The 24,611-nt window shown below is 39.5% G+C and overlaps 1 protein-coding gene across 2 annotated transcripts in view; it reads right to left on the reverse strand.

Annotated features, from left to right (window-relative positions):
* Positions 1–24,611, reverse strand: part of Gpr155 (G protein-coupled receptor 155) — a 42,136-nt gene that overhangs the window by 8,745 nt on the left and 8,780 nt on the right. For both annotated transcript variants that reach the window (XM_052725988.1, XM_052725987.1), the window contains exons 4-14: positions 19,951–20,350; positions 17,420–17,585; positions 16,423–16,578; positions 14,436–14,519; positions 13,556–13,673; positions 9,615–9,699; positions 9,437–9,527; positions 7,589–7,799; positions 3,419–3,523; positions 2,435–2,571; positions 828–923 (exon numbers count right to left, since the gene is read on the reverse strand). In XM_052725988.1, coding sequence (XP_052581948.1) covers positions 828–923; positions 2,435–2,571; positions 3,419–3,523; positions 7,589–7,799; positions 9,437–9,527; positions 9,615–9,699; positions 13,556–13,673; positions 14,436–14,519; positions 16,423–16,578; positions 17,420–17,585; positions 19,951–20,350 — 1,649 coding nt within the window. The remainder of the gene's footprint in view (positions 1–827; positions 924–2,434; positions 2,572–3,418; positions 3,524–7,588; positions 7,800–9,436; positions 9,528–9,614; positions 9,700–13,555; positions 13,674–14,435; positions 14,520–16,422; positions 16,579–17,419; positions 17,586–19,950; positions 20,351–24,611) is intronic.

Here is a 24,611-nt window from a genome sequence, read left to right on the forward strand (position 1 = left end):
GTGGTTACATGTAGTCACTAGTATGCCTAGTGTGGACAAGTGAAAATTCAATCCCTAGCCCCTTAAAAAAGAAGAAGAGATAAGAAGAGCAGGTCGATGAAAAGATCAAATTTTGAACTTTGCATATAAAACATTTTCCAAAATCTAAAATGTTATTTTTCTTTAAATATCCCCCTTTTTGTCCCAGTGCTAGGGATTAAACCCAAAGCCTTCTAAATGCCAGACATTAAATATAAATTTTAATAGTAACATGAGAGGGGAATGATAGTATCTGTTTTGTAGGTATTTTGGGATTTACATGAGATAATGAACATAAAATCCTTAACAAGGGTTGGTACAGGGTAACCTCTGGAGGAACACTACTACTGTTTCTGCTAAAATGTATTTATACATCACATGATTTTTAAAATACTGATTTAAGTAGCTGTCATTCAAAAAACATGAGATATTTAGTAGTGTTAAGTGGCCAAACTAAGGCTCAGAGAAGCAGGTTATCTTCCAAAGTGAGTTAGGAAGATCATAAGTTTAAGAAAAATTTGGGGACATCTTGTTCCTACTTAAATCATTATTCTTCATCTCAATGCCAAAGCAAAAAAAAAGTCTTTGGTATTTCTGGTTGAAACATTCAGCGTACATTCTGATGACTTCAACCAATATAATAATTCATCTCTATGGGGAGACAGGCAGCAGCTGTCAGCTGTCATGCGTACCAGCAGCTGATAAACAAACTGAACCCTTTTGATGTAAAAGAAAACACTGTCTGCACCACCCTCCCCCCAATCACCTCACCCAAGAAAACAACCCTCTCGTTCTCAGTAAATAAATACCTGGCCAAAGTTAAACACGGCACAGAAAAACTGTAATTCCACATAGAGTCGTCCAGTCTCGTGGTTGAACAGCCACCACAAACAACTAGAGAGATTCTGTAAAGGGAAGAAAAAGCAGCTTGAAAATGAAGCAGAGAATCATTTCTCCCCATCCAGCGCACAGTATGATAACTTCTCTAGCTAATAATTAGGGGGAAGAGACTACAGGGGAAAAACACCGAGAGAACGTCGAAGCTTTGTCTTTCAAACAAGAGGTTTCAACCTTCCTCTTGACAGATGCCACTCAAACTGTCTATTCTGATCAACTTGGAAGCAAGAAGACATGAGCCATAATACAGAAGCTTACATAATAGATCAGGACTGCCGACTAGCCTACACAGGATGGATTTTAAAATTAGCTTGACACAAGAAAACAATTCTATCACTAAGCAGCAGTTCCTGGCAGTAGTTCTTGTTTTAGACTCTTGTTCTTAGATGGCCATTAAGTGTTGCTGGCTAATCCACGCTATGTAACAAGCATCCAATGTGAGGCGGCTGCAGAGGCTTTTGGCCCACCTCCCATCTCTAGGGAGTCACACTCGAAGCATCGTAAGGGATCATGTGTAACAACTGATAAGTCACAAATGAGGATAACAAATAAAAAACCCTTCTATAATTAAAGAAATGTACACAATAAAATTAAGTACTGTACTTATAAATTATAACATTGAAAATCCTTCAATATTTTATGCTGGCATGAAGGCTCTATGAATGTGCACTACCCCTCTGGAAAAGAATCAATAGAATACATCTGTGTCATAGAAATGCTTCTAGACTTTGATGCAGGGTTCTCGACCTCGGGAATCTACCAATAGAAAACACAATGTCTGGAGGTGTTTATTAGGGCATTTTGAATAAAGAAGTACTTGAATAAATTATGATGTTGCTTTTTTGTGGTTATTGGGAAATAATTTAAAACAATGGCTTTGAGCACTTTGGTCAAATAGCCTTGTTTGATATAGGTGGGAAAAAGCAACACAGAAGCCTGAGTGGACTATAGAACCATGCAGAGTGTGCTGAACAGTTAGCAGGCAGGGCTGAGGATACAGGTCAGTACTTAAGCTTGTGATTCACATTCCTGAGGCCCTGGGTTCAATCTCCAGCACAAAAGAATTAAATAATAATGAAAAAGAAAAATTAGAAGGCATTAGTGTGATAGATACTTTTCTTGTTCTTTATAGTATGAAGATTTTCATAATTAAAAAATTTTAAAGGTGTATGTGTGTGAGTGTTTTCCTGTGTATATATAGTTGTTCCCATGTGTGTGCCTGGTGCCCACAGAGGCCAGAAGAGGGCGTCAGATCCCCTGGAACTGTAGTTATAGACAGTGGTTATAGATGATGAGAATCTTTGGTCTTCTGCAAGAGCAGCAAGTGCTCTTAACTGTTGAGCCATCTCTCTAGGCCCTAAAAATTATTTTAAAAGTTTATTTGCCTCAAACATTTAGCTATATGTTAAAATTCAGATGGCCTAACCACCATACTTCCGCAAAGTAGCAGTGAAGTTTCTCTGAGAGAAGCCGACTGTTTAAAGAAACACCCCCCAACAGAAGCAGAAGAAGCATTTACGGCAAACAGGCCAATGATGAGCAGTAAACACAGCAGGACGTGTCGAGTCAGCTGAGGGTCTCCGGTCTGCAGGTGCTGCTCTTCCTCCTGAGCTAGGATGCAGCTTCGGGAGTCACAGTGACTCACACAGTGGTCTGCTACAAAACAGTGAGCAGAGTTTATTCCAAACCCACATGACTTCCCAAGAGAAACAGCACCGAAGCGCACTCAGCTAAGACTCGGGATCTAACTGTCAGTGGCCCTGGAGAACACCCTCGTGTTATGGTGCAGAGTCTCTCTGAAGATGCACAAGCAGTATGCGGTAGTTCCTTCTACCTTCTTAACAAGGGTCTCTGTCTACAAAGTTTATGGTATATAATTATGATACACAACTTAGACATACTTCATATAGTTTACATATAATTTTAAAGGTTGAATTAATAGTTTTATCTGTGATGAATTCACATGAGCCACAAATACCCTATTATGTTCTATTTTGACAAAGCATGAAACAAATGTACTATTACCTCTTGCATTTTATAAAGAGCCTAACTAATTAATTAGTCCTGGTCCTAGCAAATAAAGCTAGGGGGAGAGTCTCAGCTTTTAAGAGAAGAAAAAAGGCCAAAATTCAATAGGTCTCCTGGGTTTCTCACTTCAATTAACCTTTGTTTTTTGTTTTAAAAATTCTGGGGATGAAACATTGGATTTTATGTTGGGCAAGTACTTACCACTGAGCTATACCCTCAGGCATGTGAGTTAAATTTATTGGGAAATCAATTTTAATACTATCTTTAAGAATTTTATTTTTTTCAAAATGAGTTCTGTTTCTGTGATTATGGTCTTATTATCACTTGCCCCCATCTTATTGGAAACACATTCTCAAGCCACGTTTTACAGTGTATAGCTTCAACAGGAAGCCTGTGTAGTGTTCTTTTCACATATAAGGATACAAAGGTTTCTTTTTCACCCTTAAGCCTCCCCCCATGGCCCCAGGGCACTTACTTTTCTCAAAGGAAGAAGGCACAGGCCCACTGGCACTTGCGGTTGTTACTGGCTCTATTGATGGACAGTGTACGTCACCATTTCCCAAGGAGCAGGAACAGCAACCTAGACATAGGAAATAGGATGTGAAGGGGGGCCCAACCACAACAGAAACGCCCAAGTTCAAAAGATGCCAAGCCATGCCCAGCCACTCAGGTTGTCTCTGTGGAAACATTTTCTGTACGAGTACCTATCTAGGTGTGCCTATACAGAAGTGAGTGGTTAAGCAGTGTCAGACAAATGATCAGCTCCTTATGTTGTCCCCTCACTGCAGGAGACAGAGAGAAAGGTTTTTATCCAGGCTGCTTCCTGGAGACACTGTACTTCAGAAACTAAGAATTCAATCATTTCCTAAAACAAGACTTTCATTCATCACTTTCCTAAATACAACTGCTCTGCTGATGACCAATGTTGGCCTAAATAAAAGCCACCTGTGACTTGGATTCGCTGTCTACCTGCCCCAGCGATTGGACCAAAGGCATTCCCTTCTTTCTGGATAATTCTTTACAGTCAGTCAGAAGCCCCCATCTGGGCATGGCTGATAGAATCCTCTTCCAGGCTCATCTCTGCAGTCACTCTTTCAAGCTCTTCCACCTCAGGAGTCTGGAAGATTTGGGCGAAGCAGTACTCCACTCTTCTCTACAAGCACACATGGCTGAATCTCCAGCTGGCTCATAGGCAGGCGGCTCATAGGCAAGCTGCTCTACGCAGTCACAGTGGGACAGGCTGCATAGCTGTAATTTTCCTCTGTATTTATTTATTTATATATTTGTTTATTTATATGTTTATTTCCTCTGATAACTGCACACAGTGACCTTTAAATTTTTTTTTTTTACAGTTATATAGGCATGGTGCTTCCTGACATGGATTGCAATATGAATAGAATTATAACGTCAGTGGTAAACTATTAAAATGTACATGCTAGAAAAAATGAGTAATACTTAGGCTTAACCTCTCATTGATAACGTACTTAAGTTCTCCTGTGATAGTCTTAAAAACAAAAGGATTTCAAAGTACAAAAGCTATTATCTATAAGCCATTACAAATGTCTTTTGAATTTTAAGATAATAATGCTACCTCAAGGTTAAAAACAGAACCACAGAATAACAGAAAAGAAAATAAATTATCTTGTCCAGCTCTCTTCAGAAATATGAAGGTTTAAATAATGAAATTACACAAAAAGATATAAAAATGAAGAAAACATGTAAGGCCAGCACATTCCAATAACATACCTACAGGAAATGGATACCTGCACACACACAAATGTGTACATAAATAAGCAATTATGGCCTCTGTAGAAAACTACTTTGCAGTTTCTTCCTTCAAATATAAGGGCTTATCAGTAGCCATCAGCTTTCTCTTTATTAGACAAACATTTTTTTGTTAAACATACTGTTTTTATTTATTTTCAAGATTTATTTGTTTTAAGATTCATATATTTCTGTTTTATGTGCATGAGTGTTTTGCCTACATGTAAGTATGTGTACCATGTGTGTGCCTGGTGTCCAAGGAAGCCAGAAGAGGGCATCTGATGCACTGGAATGTGAGCCACCATGTAGGCACTGGGAACTGAGTCCAGGCCCACCGCAGGAACAGCAAGTGTTCTTAATCACTGAGCCATCTCTCCAGCCATATTACCTAGACTCTTAATCACATAATAAAATGTGACCCTAATTTCACACTATTCATAACACAAAAGTCATAGGTCTGTAACAAATATGCAATGAGAAACAGAGATAGGTGAGCTATATTGAATTACCAAACTACACAACAGACCAGGATGGTCATCTGAGGTGTTATGTGCTTATACTTCCAATAAAGCAGAAGAAAACAGGATTTAGGGGAGAAACATAACCAGACAGATTTTGAAACCGTTTTCCTTAGGAACATGGGTGAACGGTCATTAATCAAGTATTTTACTCAAGCAGTCTTCATGATAGTGTCAGGGAATCATGACACCCACCCAACTATACTCCACATAAAAATAATATTACTGAGTGTATACAGTAAGCCTGATATCTCACTAGGAACTGAGGCTATAAAGACAAATCAGAAATGGTATTTACAGGAGAGTGGGCCAAATAAACAACAGCAGTTATGAAACGGTGAGATGAGGGAGGAGGCTGTGGATACAGCTCAAGGGGAGAGCTCTCCCCTAGCATTCATGAAGCCCTGGGTTCAATTTCAGTCCCACCAAAACAAAACAAAAACTGCAACAAAGTTAGGGTCATAAATAAGGAGACGGAAGCATGAATACTGCAGGTTTCCTGCGGACACAGTCACTAGCTGCCCCGTTTACAAAGTGCTGCCCCGTTTATAACGTTGATTCACATTAGTTTTCTTGCTGGGGATGATCTCAACAGGGATTAAAGTCCACAGTTCAGTTTTTTGCTGTTTCTAAAAGTCAAGTGGAAGAGAAATGCAAGTCTCGCGAGGGTCTCATGTCCCTTGTTTAGTGCTTCCCGGAGATGTTAGTGTTTGGCAGCCATCTAGAACATTCACGGAGGAAGACTACAGGGCAGGCCACCTGGGAGTCTTCTAGGGCTGCCCCAAACCCGACTAGAGGATAACTGCAAAGAGCAAAGAAAGTGAGGAAGGGGAGGAGGTCAGGCATGGTCTGAGAAGTACACTGGGCTTATGGAAAACAGAGCCTAACGTGTTAGTAAAGACATCACTGGACTTCCGTTTTAAAAGGAACACGGTCAAGGAGCTTGAAAGAATAAAATCTGGTGATGTCATCACAAATTGTCAGTGGGCCCAGGCTGAAGGGCTTTGCAGCAACAGCAGGAAGAGAGGTGAGACCACACAGGTGCCAGTCTGGGGCAAAGCATGCCGAGTGTGGGAGTGTGCACAGGGAGTGTGCACAGGGAGTGTGCACAGGGAGAGTGCACAGGGAGTGTGCACAGGGCGAGTGCATAGGAAGAGGAGGAAGAACAGGTGTTAAGCAGGGACAATCGGGGACTGGGGGGGACTAGAGAGTCTTGACCTGCACTGCAACAGGAGTCTGGTGTGACCACAGCTCCATGAGGAAGGTTAGTTCATTTCACATAAGCAAGACTGGATGCCGAAGGGTTTGGAGGCTGATGGACTACAAGCCGTAAGATGGAATAACCGAGCATTTTTTCACAAAAGCCATCTGGGCTCTGTGGCAATGATTCAACTCTGACATTCCAGTATGAACACAGTCACTAACAACACATAAGTGAATGGTTATGACTATGTTCCACAACACTGTGGATGGGAAATTCAAGTTTCATAGAACTTGTAAGAGTCATAAAAAAAAAAACCCTCTTAACTTCAATCTTTTAAAGATGTGAAAGAAAAATTCTTAACTCAGAAACTATACAAAAATCAGGTGGTAAGTCTGACTTGGCTTATAATTTCTATGATTAACCTTAAATTCAGTTAGGCCTCTCCTTAAAATTCATCTTATTGATGGCACTTGCCTGATGATATGTTGCTAAAGTTGGAAATGTGTGTGTTTAGTTTCCTAGGAAGGACCTTCCTTTCCTTCCACTTCTGCCAAAATTCTCAGGTCAAAGCTGGGGACATGGCTTAGAGGTAGAACACTTGCAGAGTGTGTGTGAGGTTTTGAGTTCAGTCCCCAGCACTGAAAACTGGCACAGTGGCTCAGGACTGTCCTCCCAGCCACTCAGGAGGCTTAAGCAGGAGGACCAACAGTTTGAGGCCAGCCTTGGACTCAGAATAAGACCCTGTTTCAAACAGCCAGCCAGCCAATCAAACAACCAACTAACCAAAACTCACTCAGAAGTCTCATAATTCAACAAAACATTAATCTCAGATTCATGTGTTGAGGAATGAAGTTCTAATAGAATTAATCAAGTTGTTCAATTGACAAATACCTATAATATTCAGAGTAGTATAGTGAATCTATATTGAGCAAAAACATCTAGGATACATGTGACTGTTTGTTTTCAAATATATGTAGGGCAGCCGGGCAGTGGTGGCACACACCTTTAATCCCAGCACTCAGGAGGCAGAGGCAGGCGGATCTTTGTGAGGTCAAGGCCAGCCTGGTCTACAGAGTGAGTTCTAAGACAGCCAGGGCTACACAGTGAAAGCCTGTTTTGAAAAATCAAAAATAAAATTATATGTATGTAGAGCTCATACTTGTTTCTGGGATAGAACTTGTAAAGAGTTCTGGTTCATTTGTTGGTGCTGGGCTCTCCTCAAATGCAGTGCTTCCGGGCTCTACTGGTTTGTGGTTCTGAGATTGGCCGAAACCTTCATAGTGACCAGCTTGGGTGGTACGGTTCATGCACATGAGTGACACACCAGCCATCAGAATGCTGCAGAACAGGGTGACTGCTGTGGTGATCATCTGCCAGTATCGGAAAAAGATGTTAGGCCAGTTTTCACAATCTCATATTAATAATCTTAGTACAGTAGGTTTAAGAAAACTTATTTGGAGAGATGGCTCCATGGTTAAGAACGCTGGCTGCTCTTCCAGAGGACCTGGGTTCAGTTCTCAGCACTCACATGACAACTCATACCTGCCTGTAATTCCAGTTCCAGGAGATCTGACACCCTCACACAGACACACATGCAGGCAAAATACCAATGCATATAAAATAAAAATAAATCATTTAAAATAAAAAACTTTTTGATAGAAAATATATCTATATAGTTTTTTTTAATTAAGAAATTTTTTATTCATTTTACATACCAACCACAGATCTCCCCCACCCCCATAGCTTTAAATACTACAGGACAATATTTCTTTAAAATGGGTAGGAATATGGAAGGAACGTGATTTACTTGTAAAGAAATCATGGTTTGTCTTTAATCATACAGATTTCTTAGATGTTTCATGTACAGCAAGTGGTTAACAATACAGCCATTGGTTTCCTTTAAGTAATGAAATGATTTCTTACAGACTCTTTATTTACTTCTGAATGCTGCTTGTAGTTCAACCATACTTCAGTGAATGGAGGCTTGCTTATAGTGATGATTATAAAAATTATAGCTAATATTTATGAGCACCAGCTGGATGTATTAGTGTAAGTCCTTTTTATATATAATCTTGTTTATTCTCACAAAACTGAATTAAGTTCAAAATTACAAAACAAAAGGTAAGAATTAAAAATCTTTGGTGGAAGTTTTTTAAAACATATGCTGGTGGATCCTACCCCTGAAGACTCCAGCAAGTCCCATACGCCTCCTGGCCTATAGATTTGCAAATACGCTTTGCTCAAATACACTTTGTTCTGGAATTTGTACTTCTCATACGAGTAACATATTTGACATTTTCTCTTTATGTCAGGTTGTTTACTTTTTTTGCCTTCAGCAGAGAAAACATAGCTCATAAATGTATCTTAATGAAAATCAGGTAAGGGGCTATATAGATAGCTCAGTGGTCAAGGGCACTTTCTGCTCCTACAAAGGTCCTGGCTCAGTTGGATTCCTAGAACCCACATGGCAGCTCAGAACAGTCTGTAACTCCAGTTCCAGGGGATCCAACTCCCTCTGCTGGCCTCCACAGTTTCTGCACACACATTGTGTATGTACATACATTCAGGCAAAACACTCATACACAAAATAAAAATAAATCTTTAAAAAAAACCCAAAATTTTAAAAAATCAAGTTATAAGCATTTAGAAATCTTCAGCTAAAATTGTTCATATCTTGAGGTGTCATACCGTGTTATAAAATCACCAGTGTCCTATACAATAAATTAAAATATATTTTCAAGTGCCAGGCAGTGGTGGTGCACGCCTTTAATCCCAGCACTCGGGAGGCAGAGCCAGGAGGATCTTGGTGAGTTTGAGGCCAGCCTGGGCTACAGAGTGAGTTCCAGGAAAGGCTCCAAAGCCACACAGAGAAACCCTGTCTCAAAAAACCAAAAAAAAAAAAAATTATATATATATTTCAATTTAATTTTAATATAAGAACATCAGGGTACATAAACTAGCTAAAAAGAAATTCCTAAGAAGGGAACTGCCAATAAACTCTTCCCACCTGCTCTTTTCCATAAAAGAAGGCGGAGTCAATGCTGTCTCCATTGTGTTTCCCAGTTATCAAAAGCACGCCAACGAGAAGAGCAGGGATCCTGGAACCAGAGTCATTGAGAAAGAAAGTGTGAATGAACAGTGGCTGTGTGTGGGAACCCGTAAGAAAACAGAAAAAGACCACTTACCCCCAGCCGGATATTATGATGATTCCCACAGGGATCTGCATGTTCTCACGCTTTTTTAAAAGAAACAGAGAAATGGCTAGAAGGCCTGGAAACAAGAAAGCAGGGTTGTAAAAGAAACGATTACCCTCGACATGAACAGAAGCTGCAGCCCTGCACTCTGTAAAATACCGTGCTGATTTGGGTATCCTGGCGGTCCAGTTTGCCTTTTGCTTTGTGGCTTTGGCTGGTTTGGGTATCAGGTACCAGCTGAACTCCTGACACCCATCCTCTACTTCCCAAGTCCTGGGGTTACAAGTGTGCACTGCCATGCTGTTTTTTTTTTAAACAGTAGTCTGGGTTTTGCTCCCAATTTTCCTCTTTATAAATAACTGTTGTTTGAAGCCATTTTTCTAAATTAAAAATACTTTTGTTTCCCTTCCTAGAATCGTTTCTTTACTCAAGTTTTGTTTTACTGAAGGATTTCTTTTCAAAGGCATAGTGGTTTTTTATTTTTATTTTTATTTTCATTTATTTGATTAGAATTTAGTAGAGTTGGAAAAGTTAACTGTATACAAAAAATTCCCAAGAGTGACTCCATTTTGTTGGTGCTAAGAAGTGTCTATATTTCTTAGTCAGGTTAGGTTTTGGAAAATGCCTCAAATGTAGGGTTGAAGCTTCATATAAATATGACACAAACTTAATACAAATGTGCCACAAACCTAATACAGACATAAATACTTCAAGATTTTTGTTGTTATTTTTTGGTTTGGTTTAGTTTGTTTCTTGAGACTGGGTTGCTATGTAGCTCAGCTGTCCTTAAACTCTCCATCCTCCTGCCTCAGCCTTCTGAGTGCTGAAATGAGACAGGAGCCATGACACCAGCTTGTTTTCAAGTTCTTGAATTTTCCTTATGTCTGACATTGTCACTTATACATGTGGCACTTAGTAAACTCCACAGGGCTACAGAATCTGAGTACTGGAGGTGGAAGAAACCTCCGTTCCAAACCAACACTTTAATTTCATAGGTATGGAAGAAACAAGGGCGTGCCCAAGCCACACAGCAGAGGACAGAGTGGTGTAGAAACCCAGTCTTCTGAGGAGCATGAGAAGTTCTGAAACTGTCCTGGGGTTCCTACGATGTATTTTCAGGGTCTGGAAATAATATGTCTATAAGAAATTTTCTGATATGTAAAATTAAATCAAATTATAAAATAAAAAAAAGAAATTGAGAAAAAAAAGAAAATTTCAGTCTATTTGGCATATTTTCAATGATAATCACCTCGTCCACCTTACAATTGGCCACCTTACAATTAAGTAGTCTCATCAGTCAGCACTTAGATTTCACTTTATATATTAAGTTTGAGCCAAGTGAAGGCCAGATGATGTCACAACTTACAGTTAAATGAAGACTGTCTAGGAGTTTGAAGAAAGAAAGGCCGTGAGATAACCAGATCATAACCCTGTATGTGTAAGTAACTGAAGCTAACCTAAAAATAACAGGGAGCAGAGTTCTACTTTACATTTCAAGCTGTGATCTACATTACCCAAATAAGATCCTTTCTTATAATTAACACTTTAAGTTAGAATTAACATAAATGGGCATGGATAATTAGCACTTTAAACTAGAGTTAACATAAGCAGATACTGAGGTCCTTGAGAAGGGTTTGGCACTCTGAAATTTGGATTCTTCTCGCTCTGTGAAGAACCAGAGCTGTGCAATGACAGCTGGTACTAGCAGGTCTTTGGGCTTGCTTTCATAATCTGCAAAATGAAATATCTAAACTGGACCAGCAAAAAGGTATAGAAATGGACTATTTATGCATTCAGTGTACATTTGAAACTGTTTGATTAGCGAGTGAAGCTCAGCATCACTCTGGTACTGGGTTTGTCGGCTGTGTTAGCAACTGATTAGCTGGGCGGTGGTGGCGCACGCCTTTAATCCCAGCCCTCGGAAGGCAGAGCCAGACAGATCTTTGTGAGTTCGAGGCCAGCCTGGTCTACAGAGCAAGATCCAGGACAGGCACCAAAACTACACAGAGAAACCCTGTCTTGAAAAACAAAAAACAAACAAACAAAAAAAAGCCATTGATTTTAAAGGAGAGAACAAAGCAGGTGGTTGTGCAGGTAAGGACAGAAATGGTGAAGGTGGTCTGTAAACCAATCTGAAAAGGACTGAACATGAGATTTTAAAACACACGGAATGGGTCTGTGATTTTGTTTCTTTGGTTGTAAGCCTAGCCTTTGGCAACTGAACCATAAATCATGCTATATTTATAATAATCTGATGATCACAGGACACCTTTACTGTACCAGTGAACTCATGAGTGCTTCAGACAGATCTCCGCATGCATGTTTGCAGGGTTTGGAGATAGCTGGGGCCTTGGGACAAATCTATTTGCTACTCTCCCACTCTCATTACAAATCCACCTGAATAAACTTCAGTATGGAGATCAGCTTGGGCACCTATGTTTGGAATTACGGTCTCTAGGTTCCCTTAACGTGACATCTCATGACAAGTCACATGCTATGACAGGGATACTTGCCTCGAAGAAGCACAAAGCATCTTGTGTTTGTGAATCTGTCATTCTGTAATTCCTCTCCACGTTGCTGCCTCACTTCAAAAGGCCATGGACTGAGAGGGGACCAGCTTGACCCTCAGGGCGTGAAACCAAAGGTCTTCCCAACGGTCACTTCCTGGCCCTTGCTTATTAACCACTGTACAGTTCCCCTTCTGGTACCATTTTACAATTTCAAATTTGTGATATAAGCACAAAGACAACCAAACCAGAAAGTACTTTTCACAAACATACCAGAATGTCTGCTTCTAAATGAACGTTACATTTCAAAACAGCAATGTTAGCTTACATATTTTGTCATCGTTTTTGGAGTCAATTGAAAGAGTATTCTTTATCATTGGGTCCTCTATTAAAAATTATTTTATTTAACCTATATGAGTGTTTTGCTTGCATGTATGTCTATGCACCACATGCATGACTGGTGCCCAGGGAGGCCAGAAAAGGACTTTGGACCCCCTGGAACTGGAGTTACAGATGGTTGTGCGCCTCCGTGTGGGTGCTGGGAATTGAACCCGGGTCCTCTGGAGCAGTCAGTGCTCTCAACCACTTAAAGTCATCTCCACAGCCCCTCCACATCCTCTAACCCACTTTTCTTGTTCTCTTATTGCCTCTTTTCTCTCTATTAAATGAGTGATAGATTCTCATTTCTTGAATGTGTGCTATGTACCAGACGTAATATCGATACTTCACGTCATCCTCAGGATATCTGTGTAATGTGCTGCAAGCCGGCTTTAGAAGTAGTAAAACAGAGGACCCAGGGGCTGCAGAGATGGCTCAGAGGTTAAGAGCACCTAACAGCTGCTCTTCCAGAGGACTCAGGTTCAATTCCCAGCACCCACACGACAGCTCACACCTGTCTGTAACTCCAGTTCCAGGGCGTCTGACACCCTCAGAGACATACATGCAGGCAAAACACCAATGAACATAAAATAAAACAAACAAACACATAAAAAAATCACAAGAAAACCCCAGAAGACCCAAAGGCTGCTAATTTGTATGAGGCAAAAGCACAGTTTGCAGTTCAGTAGGATTCCAGAAGTGAGCTCTGGGACGCCTCTGCCCTTTTCCACCTGGGGTCTCCAAGAGGGTGCTACACTGAGACTGGCCTAGAGCCAATGGCCGCTCAATGAAAAGAACCACGTGACTGAAGAGGGCTTTGAGCCAGGCAGAAATAATGCACTCGGCAGATAACTCAGCTCTGCAGGGGGTGTGTGTGTGTGTGTGTGTGTGTGTGTGTGTGTGTGTGTGTGTGTGTGTGTGTGTGTGTGTAACAGAGCAAACACCTTGACCTGTGCTAACAGACTTCGAATGGATCGTAGATGCTGAGGTCTTTCCGAGGGAGAGGAGGAGGGCAGACTGTCACAGTCCTTTCGGGAGACAACTTACCTGTCCACAAATAGGTGCTGTACAGGGAGCTGTACAGTAGAACAAACACCAACATTTGTCCAACAAAATTCTTTTCCTTAACAAAATTCCATATCATCATTCCAGCACAAACAATAGACTAAAGAAAAAATTATTAAAAGATTTTGTAAGTAGTTAAAAGTAAATTGTGTGATTCAATATAACAGGGAAAAAAACTATTACTCTAATCATACCCATTGAAGTTTTATTCACAGAAAATAATCATTTATTTAAAATTATTGCTAACCATCAACTACTATATATTGGTTTTCCTAAAATTTCAAGCTTTATGATTAAAAACCTCTTTTCCATAGAGCCTTCAACAATGCATACATTAAATGAAAATGAAGACGATATTCTAAATTTCAGCCTTATTTAGTAACGATTTACACAGAAAACGTTAAACTTCTTTCCGTTAATGACACTATGCCAAGACCTAACTGTAAAGTAAGGTCACGTGAGCACTCTTTTTATTATTGTTTTCATCTTCAAGATGGAGTCTTACTCTGTAACACAGGCTGATTTCAAACTCACAGCGGGCTTCCTGCTTCCACCTCCTAAATGCTCAGAATTGTAAGTGTGGGTCACCACACCCAGGTGAGAGTTCAATTTTTAATGATTCAATCGTTTGTATTTTAAAAACGTAACGTTGTCATTAATTGCCATTATTAATCTTAAAGTTTAAGACCTATTGCAACATTTAATATAGCAAGCATAAATTAGTTGTAATTAAATTATAATTGATTATATCTGCTAATAATATATTGGGACTTTGTAACTGAAAAAAAAAAACCTAAGAAAGTAACTTTCTCTCATACAGTACAATGACCCTAGGAAAAGCACCACTTAAAGATCTACTGACCTGAGCGACGAGCAAATTGGTTGTAAGCATATGAGGAAGCTGCTTGTATTTCTTACTCAAGAGAAGAACAGCCAGAGACCAGATCTTGAAGATAAAAGGTTCAAGCTATTTATGTTTCTCAATCTTCATAATTACTTACTAAACAGCATATTAGAAATCTTTTTTGTTGTGGGCTAGATTGAACTCAGGGCCTCATATATACTAGACAAGCATCCAACCACTGAGCTACATCCTAGCGCTTGGTTTTTGAGGACAGGATCTCACTGTATAACTCAGACCTGCCTTGAACTCCAGATCCTCCTGTCTGAGCCTCCCAATGCTTAAGTAACGGGTGTGTGCCACTATGTCTGGTCCCCAGGATTAGTATTTTTAGAGAAGTCTCTTTATCCTCATTCCAGAAGAAATTATAAGGTTTCATTAAAATTGAAGGTTATTGCTGGGCGGTGGTGGCGCACGCCTTTGATCCCAGCACTCGGGAGGCAGAGCCAGACGGATCTCTGTAAGTTCGAGGCCAGCCTGGTCTACAGAGCGAGATCCAGGAAAGGCGCAAAGCTACACAGAGAAACCCTGTCTCGAAAAAACCAAAAAAAAAAAAAAGAACGTTATTAATATAAATTACTGTATCCAAAGTGAAATAAAGGCATGAGGAGATGCATGGTTAACAAATTAGTTCTTTAAGAACTAGGGGTTTGACAAGGGCCATATGCTAAGTATGCCTACCTTCAGCATCTGGGCTAGAACACAAAGTCACAGTCAATTATCCAGGAAAGAACTTTTCTAAATTTTTTTCCTTTCTGATTTTTCTGACCCTAGCTCCTGAGGGATCTAAATTCCGGGTGGTCTTATTTCAAACAACACATGCTTCCCACACCAAGATTAATCTTGTATTCCTAGTATTTAAAAGGATTAGGTTTCTCCTTCTCCTCCTCTTCTTTCTTCTTTTCTGGCTAGTACTAGGATTGGACCTAGTGCCTCATGCATGCTAAGTACATGTTCTAAGCTAAGCTCACCCCACCTGAGTTTCTGTTCTACCTTCATACTGCCCAGGAAAGTATGCTGGTTAATTTTCTTCTTGTCCCTAATTGCCAAAAGACATTGATACTTTCTGTCTCCCCAAATTACCTTCTTATTAAGGAACACAGATTTTTTTTAAGAGTATGTGATAGGCTGGGTGGTGGTGGCACACACCTTTAATCCCAGCACTTAGGAGGCAGAGGCAGGTGGATCTCTGTAAGTTCAAGGCCAGCTTGATCTACAATGAGTTCCAGGACAGCCAAGACTGCACACAGAGAAAACCTGTCTCCTTTGGGATTTCCTAAAAATCACACTAATCATACATTTATTTATTGTTAATATACATACCCATTCTCATATCCATTCCCTTTAAGAATAAACATTGTCTTTTTCCAATCTAGAATAATTCTGACTGAATTCAGCAGGCAATCTGACTTATACAGATACTCTCGTTAAAGCTTACATATTTGAGCAGGCAGAATCAAATTTGAAAAGTTATCTGGTTTCATTTAAATAAATGGTTAATCTTAATTCCAAAGACCTTTGTTGATCCTATGATTCTGGAATAGCTAGTATTTGTGTGGTGATCATTATTCATAGAAGGCTTATCTCATTATCTCAAACCTTAAAACAATTCATTGAACTAGGTAAAATGATTATCTTTATAGCTAAGAAAACTAAGCTTAAGAGAGGTTAAGTAACTTCAAAGAGACACATAGATAACTTGATATAGGATAAGGAATCAAATCAAGTTTGACTAAGTCACACACCTTGCCCACTAGACAACTCAAAACTTCTGATTGGAAAGACAGACGTAGTTAATTAGGAAGTTGATGTTGCAATTTTTTTCAGATAGACTTTAGTTTTCTCCTTTGTTTTTTTAAGAAAAAGTTAAAAAAAAAGTTTTCTCTTAGTAGTTATTGTCAAACTTATTTTGTAGTGTCTATTCAATTTGACACAGAAACATACTTACCAAGGAGACCAGGCTGATAATACTTATGTCAAAACTAACATTCTGAATGGCATATGCCAATGGCTTAGCATCCATGGTGGGAAAGGTCAATAACCAGGCAGAAACATACATGATTGGAGCAGACACAAATGTACTTATTACCATCCCTGACGTTATCTGCAAAAATGAGATCAAATTAAGGAATCATAATCTTACCTAAACAATTGCTCAAATTTTAAATACCCATAATACACTAATGCATTTTAAAATGAAAATGAAAACCAGTAAGGACATTAGAGAATCCAGCATACGATCTGATGCCACACTTCTCCTTTCTGAGAGTATGCTCTATTGGCCCCTTTCTAATCTAGGTTCAAATGATATTTACATATAAAAATACTACAAATTAGGTTGTTAATTATCTTCTAGGTTCTGGGAGGAGCGCCCTTCCAATGGTCTAATTAAATCTATGGACAATTTTCTTCCATGCTACTTCATAAACTATGGGGGGAAACCAACAGAAAATAATTACCAAACATGATATAGATTAATTAATGGGACTGTCCCTCATATTACATTTCAGAACTCCTTAATACAATATATATATACACACCATTAATTCACCAATTTTATCTAGTTTATTGTGGAGTATTTTCTTGTGGTGATTGAATTACAGTGAACGAAAATTTTTCCCCTCAAAATTCCCAAAGTTACCCCTCTGTAAACAACTTTAAAGCTTAAGTCTAAGCATAGATGCAAAGTACTTGAAACAAAACAAAACAAAGACTAATAAAAAAGCATGGGTTTAAAAAAATAAAAGAACAGCATAGATGAATAAGGTTCCCATATTAAATAACTATGGTTGCATAATGTTACAGAATATCTCTTTATTTACAGTGTGACAGCTTAGGAAGCTCAAATTCTCATTTAAAGAATGTTGCTTTCTGCATTTTATGACTTCATTTTTCTCTTCACCACAGAAACCACCCCGACGTAGAAAAAAACAGTGCACACATACAATCTCTACTTCCATGTTGAACTGCGTCGCAAAGATCGCCACCCCGGGGGCTACAGGGAAGACGCCATAGAGAAAGGCGTAATTTGACAGACTGGTGTGGTTCACGACACTGGTACCCTTGTCCAGCAGTTCTACCATCTCTCTGCACAGAAGGGGCAGCACCAGGCTGGAGAAAGAAGAGATGGAGACTGGACTTAACATCAGTGCCTGGCTGTCCCTGCTAGTAATTGCACTGGTGAATTTGAAATTTTGTTACTACTTTCCTCCTGCGCAGTAGGAATTTATATTTTCATATATTCTATTCTGTTGGACATTTTGTTGAAAGTCAGGAATTTAGCTAGGAGCCATTTTAAGATCAATATCCTGGAATATTTCAAACATTAGGGAATATAAAGGGAAAAATAGATTTTTACAAGTATTTTTTGCAAAAAAAGAAGTGAACATTATAATTATAGCTGCTTTCTTGCTTCTTCTATTGGTTAATTGAAACGTTAAATGAAAAAGAGGTTGAAAATCTTAGTCACTTCTTTCAAGAAAATTTCTAAACTTTTTGGAAAAAAAGCTGAACTTTGTGATTAAGTGTTTAAATGGTTCAATTAATAGTAACAATGCAGCCCAATAAAATTCTAAAAACTAGAAAAGTAGGCATCTTAATCATTAGTTTTTGGTATTTGTAAATTAAAAAAAAAAAAAAAAGATTCAGCCGAGGGAACTGAAACACCCACGTGGAACCGGAAAAACAAAGGGAAGCCGGGTCTGGTGAGGAATCTATTATTAGAGTCTTCACAATTCTGCGGAAAGAACAGAGCACAGTCACCAAGCCAGCAGGCTCGCCTTCAGAATGAACAAGCTGACACCCTGTCACAGCAGCGCCTAGGGAGGGACACTAGGGTTGTGAATGTGTGTACATGCACACATCCAAGGCCAAAGGCTGACAGTGGATGTCTCCCTCCATTGCTCGCTCTACCTTATCTTTTGAGACAAGACCGCCCACTGAACCTGCAGTTCACCACTTGGGCGAGGCTGGCTGGCCAGGAAGCCCCAGGGAATCTTCCGGTCTCCGCCCTCCCTGGAATTATAGACACGCACCGTCTGGCTTTTTACATGTCTGCTGTGGAACCAGACTCATGTTCTCCAGCTTGTGCAACTTGCGCTGTGCATACCGAACCGCCTCCCCAGCCGGGAGTCACTCTTAGCTAGTTGTTGTAACAGAGAGTTCATGCAGCTAAGGCACTGCAATTCCTTTACACATTTATGCATGAACGTATTTATTTTGTGTGTGGGGGTGTGGTGCCTGCTTGTATTCCCGTGCATCATGTGCATGCAGTGCCCACAGAGGCCAGAAGAGGGAGGTAGATCTCCCTGGAATTGGAGTTACAGACGGTTGTCGGCTACCATGTGGGTCCTGGGAATCAAACCCTGGTTGTCTGAAAGAAGAGTCAATGCTGGGACATATTTTTTTAATTTAAAAAAAAAAAATCAAATATCTAATAAGAATAAAAGACCTTGAAAAAATTTAACTAACATTGAAATTACAATATTAGCATTATTGAAACAACACTACGGTGGAAATACTCATACATTTTGAAAAACATATTACCACCAAAAATATTTTTCAGAATTATTTATTTTTATTTATTTTGGAAATATAAACATATAACATTGTCCTGGTCCCATGAATTTAACTCTTACATAAGAGTTGAATTCCACATTTAAGCATGCCCTAAGTATTTTGGGTAATATTGCAGTAAAATTAACTCCATGGCTCACAAGCCACTAAGCTGAAGGACTATTAACTAAAAAGCATTTCCACTGCAATGCTGTTCCAATAAGGATAATCTAAAAATGTTTATATTGGCTTACCTATATTTTGAACATTCAACCAAACTCACTGCCATTGAATAGTTTCCAAAATTCTTAAAAATAGTGTATATTAAGAATTATTATTCTTAAACAGTAATATGCTTTTACTTTATGATTGTTAATGGACTTAGAAATTTTGCAAAATTTATTTTAAAAACATGATCTAGGGATGTGGTATAGCTCAGTGATAGAACAGTTACCTATCATGTACAAGGCCCTGAGTTTGATGCCAAGAACTATAAAAATTGATTAACTAAGTATGATTTTACTCAGACATTGAAAATATTAAGTAAACCTTACACAAAAGTCAAATGGAAAAAAGAAAGCCTGAAGTAAAACCAATCATCTTTGTATTCTGACTATAAAGTAGAAAAAATAACCTGCATGCCTTAGTAAGGAAATAACTTTCGGGGTTGGGGATTTAGCTCAGTGGTAGAGCACTTGCCTAGCAAGCGCAAGGCCCTGGGTTTGGTCCTCAGTTCTAAAAAAAAAAAAAATAGGAAATAACTTTTTTACAATACACAAATAGCCTGTTTTCCTTAAAATCACGACCATATAAGTAATAATTAATGTTTAAAGGAAAAAATAGGTGCAATACAACCCAATGAACTGGTTAAATAGGCTTTTTCCCCAAACTACAATGCCCAAATCAAATAAGCGAAACTTACAGTTTAGCTGTGATGAGAAGAGTGAGCACGACGAATGCCGACTTCTTCAGGCGCTTTATTTTCCCCACCATTGTCAGACCGAGGTAAAACAGGGCTGACCCAGAGAAGGAATTCGCGAGTCCATCAAGGAAATTTTCCATGTACACGGGGATCTTTTTATCAAGAATAAAATTGAAGGCAATGCCAACGAAGACCATAAATACTATCGGATTCTGTAACACACGCAGAAATCCAAGTCCCACAATTTTTACTTTATTTTGAGAAGCATTTTGAGTGTCTTTCGACTTCTGGATTTCACAGAAGATAAACCCTATAGGGTTTAACATCATAAGAGATATTGGTGCCACCAAATAAATGTACTGGAGATATTCTGGGTATGTAGTTTCATACAGAGCTTCAACTGTAAAACAAGAATACTGATTTAAAAATATTTCCACAGAATTATACAAATATGTGTATAACGTTTTCTGTGCTTGTTTATACCATTGAAAATTAGTCTAAATAGTGATGCATAACCCCATTCACTTATTTTTAGAAAGGCAAATTTTAGTAATAAAACTGACAAGGAAGAAAAACTTACTATATTAAGTACCATCCAGTTTACAAAATAACAATCAACTTTAAATTATTTTTTATAAAAAAAAACTACCTATTTTCCCATACAGGTGCTTAAAAATGAATCTCTAAGAAGAGGGCAGAGCTGTAAAATTTTTAAAGGAGCAATTCAAAGTATAAATCTGTATAAGTAATGATAGCAACAAGATATTTGCTTGAGCTCATGGAGCAAGCATCTTCACTGGTGAGGTCAGATGGCAGCAGATCGGGGAGGGTAGAGTCAGGAACTCAACAGCATTGCCCTGATGGAGTCCACACTCCACAGGGAAAGATGTAGAGACGAGAGACAGCTGACAGGAAGCAGGTCAGGACCAGAGGCACTTACAAATTAAGTTCTGGTCAGACTGTGAGCTATCGAGTTTATATTTTCCAGATGTGGTCTAGGATGTGGCCATGTGACTGTCAGCTGACAGGGAGGAGAGGATTCCCTGGAGATGAGGAGGCCACGGAACTGAAAGAGCAGAGAACTCAGTGGGTAGCTGAGGAGGATGCTAAGTCAAGTGGAAAAGAAGGTGAGAGTCAGCCATTGAAGTCTGCAGTGGATGGGAGGAAATGACTAGAATGGAGAGGAGTGACTGAGCCAGAAAACATCAACTTTAACAGCTGTCAGCAAGGAAGCAGCGAGTAACGTCATAATAGCATCAGGTAACTATGAGGAAGAGGGCACCAGTCATCCCAACCCTTGCTTAGGGGGCACATAGGCTATGAGGAAATGAAAGCAATGGATGCTTTTTTTTTTTTTTTTTTTTGGTTTTCCAAGACAGAGTTTCTCTGTGTAGTTTTGGTGCCTGTCCTGGATCTCGCTCTGTAGACCAGGCTGGCCTTGAACTCACAGAGATCCCGAGTGCTGGGATTAAAGGTGTACGCCACTGCCGCCCCGGCTGTAACTACACTTTCTTAAGAAAATAAAGCAATCACTTTTCCTAAGCGTGCCCCCAAAGAGCCTGTTACTTACTGAAGAATGAAGCTGAATAAAACAAAACAAAACAAAAAAAACATGCCGTGAAGTTAACAAGAAATGGCGCATTACAGAGCACACACGTTCTATTTTGTGGGTGATGGAAGGGGCTTTTCGAGAGCTTAGAAGACACGATGGCTTGAGAAGCTAACGCTACAGAAGACCTTCCCTTGGTGGGGTAAGTGGGTGGGATCACGCTTCTAGCAGTTCTAGAAGGTGAAGACTGGGGAACTGACCTGGGGTGGAACAAGGCAACTTAAAGCCGCCAAATACACAACTTGATCTTTGGGCTCGTTTTGGACACAGAACTTGAACCTATCCAACTGGAAGTATACAAAAGCTCATTCATAATGGAAGTTGAGAAATAAAATGAACTGCCACAATCACTCCAAAGAGAGAGGCAATCATGTGAAAAGAATGTAGATTGAGTTACATTTACACTAAGATAAAGTGATCCAGACAGGAAAATACATTTGTTTACCTACTCGGGATTCCTAAGTTCAGTTAATGTCAGGCACGTGTCCCGTTAAGTTATGTAACAGGTTATATAACCTCAGAACTTCACCTTGATCTCATTAGCTACTCTTACTTTTATAAGATTCAAATCATTTCTCTCCCAGTTAAGCACACACATAGGTCTGTAATATCTCCAAAATAGAGCAGAGATTAAAAGCATTTAATTGCATAAAACTTGATCAGTTCTCTTCACTGATTTCCAAATTAGATGTGCGGGCTCTATGGCTTCCATGTTTCCTCCTGCTTTACTCGCTTAAGTAAAAGCCCATCTTGGTAATCATTCTTAGGCAGCTACACTTCTTAGGTATTTGATCTCTAGGAAAAGGTATCCATTCCTGCCTACCACTTCAGTTCCTTAAATGGAGTATATATTTAGGGAATGTCTTGCATTTTCAGCCTGGTTTTTAAGAATTTTTCCTAAGTGGCCACAAGGCAATACAAAAGTGTTTTCTGTGGCAACCTTCATCTCCAACTCCACACTCTCCTCAAAGCCCCTTATACCAATTGATCACTTGTGTCTAGAAATATCCATTCCTGGTACATCATTGATCACCACCACATAATGAAGTCTGTCTCTCCCTCCCTCTCTTTCTCAAGAATTCAGTGCAAGTCTGAGCAGCAGCTTTCCATTGCTATTGCTAGGCAGTCGTCAGACAAAATACAGCAGCACCCCATCCTTCCTTTGGCTTCCTAGGTGCCCAGTTATCCACGGGTAACGAGAACAGTAAACATAGTGCAGAGGGACAGCTTGGAAGGACTTCCACCCCATCATTTTTACAGTGTCTTACTCTTCTGTCTTCCAGCTATTGTCAAGCTCTCAGTGTACCAACTTTATCCATTAAACCTCATCATAGGTAGATATGGATCAGACAACATTATATATATATATATATATATATATATGTATGTATATATACATATACAATATGTATGCATAATTGAGAATCTCATCACTCAGGATGTTGAGGCAAGAACTAACTGCTGCTGGGAGTCCGTGGCCTACTATTTATAGGAGTCAGAAAAGACACGTGCTCCTGTCAAATGTGGATGACTACTGTCCTTCCTTCCTTCCTTCCTCTACAGGGGCTTTTGTATCCTCTCCTCTCGATGCTTACTCCTATTAGTTAAAAGTCTGGAAATTAGGTTATTTGGTGTGTCCACTAACCAGTCTCCTGTGTTTTCTCCACCACTCCTTCCATCCATACCATCAACTCCAAAGAGTACCATCTAAATCACAACTACGCAGAGTCAAAACTTTCAAAAATTAATATTTTTCTACCATTTCCACCACTTACTGGAACAGCTCTTGTGGCTTTCTTTTAATGAGCACAGCCAGTCCCCATGATTGTCCTCCTATTTATTCATGACATCTTTTACTACGCTATAAAGCAAAGACTCCCTCTGCCCGATCCGTATCACCGCTACGGCAGACAAACACCACATTCAGAACCACAAGCTCCACTTGCTGATCGTGACTTCACTCTCTGACTTCTTGAATTTGTTCCTTTCTCAAACCTGCCTAATATCTAAGGCCAGTCTCTGGACTCATTCTACCAAGTCTCCAACCTACGTCCTTAAATCTCATCCTCTCTGGACTACTGTGATACTCTGTCTTACAGCAATGCCACCTCAAGAAATTCTAAGTTCCCTGAAGGAATCATTCTGGAATCCACAGACCCCACCCAACACAGTACTGACCAAATCTGATGGACAGAATGAACTACTTCATCAACTAATGCTAAGGGTTTCAGATACAGTAAAAATGTATTTTGTATCATACCACAATTTATATCTGCTATTGGTTAATGTAGCTTTCTTGGATCTATATTTTATTTTTAAAATTACCACTTTAACTAGCCGTTTCTGATGCATGTGTGTACATATTCATGTGTGTGTGTGCACTTGTGTATGGAGGCCGGAGGTGATGCCGAATGTCTTTCTCAAGCACTCCCTACCTTACTCTTTGAACGGCCTCTCATGGGACCTGAGCTCACCGATTGAACTAGACTGGCTACCAACAAACTCCAGGCATCTTTTCTCTCTGCCGCCCCCAGCACTGGGATTTTAAGTCCACACGGGGCTCGTGCTTACAAATCAAGCTCTTCACGAACTGAGCTACCACCCTAGACCCTCATTTTGGTTTTTGATACAGAATCTCACACTGTGACCTAGGCTGGCTTTGAACTCCCAGCAGCCCTCCTGCTTAGGCCTCCTGAATAACAGGATTAACAATTTATTTTAAATTGGCCAATAAAAAAATCACACGTGTTATATGCATGTTATTTTGAAATTTATATGTTTTAGAATGGTTAAATTAAGCTCACCAGTATACATATTTTCTTATGTACTTTTTAATGACGTGAATACTTACATTGTTATTAACTGTATCGCTATGTTGTACAATAGCTCTCTTGAACTTAGTCCTCCTTCCTATCTGACTGAAATTTCATGTTTTTTTCCTTTTCACACATTGTGAATATTTATAAAGCAGGTTACAATTGGAGACTTTTAACTCAGCTGAACGAGTGCATAAGGGCAAAAGGCGTTGTGTCTAGTGGGAGAGCAAATAGCC

This window comes from Peromyscus californicus, unplaced genomic scaffold (genome assembly GCF_007827085.1).
Source record: "Peromyscus californicus insignis strain IS unplaced genomic scaffold, ASM782708v3 Scaffold_7__1_contigs__length_154581171, whole genome shotgun sequence".
NCBI classification, from domain to species: domain Eukaryota; kingdom Metazoa; phylum Chordata; class Mammalia; order Rodentia; family Cricetidae; genus Peromyscus; species Peromyscus californicus.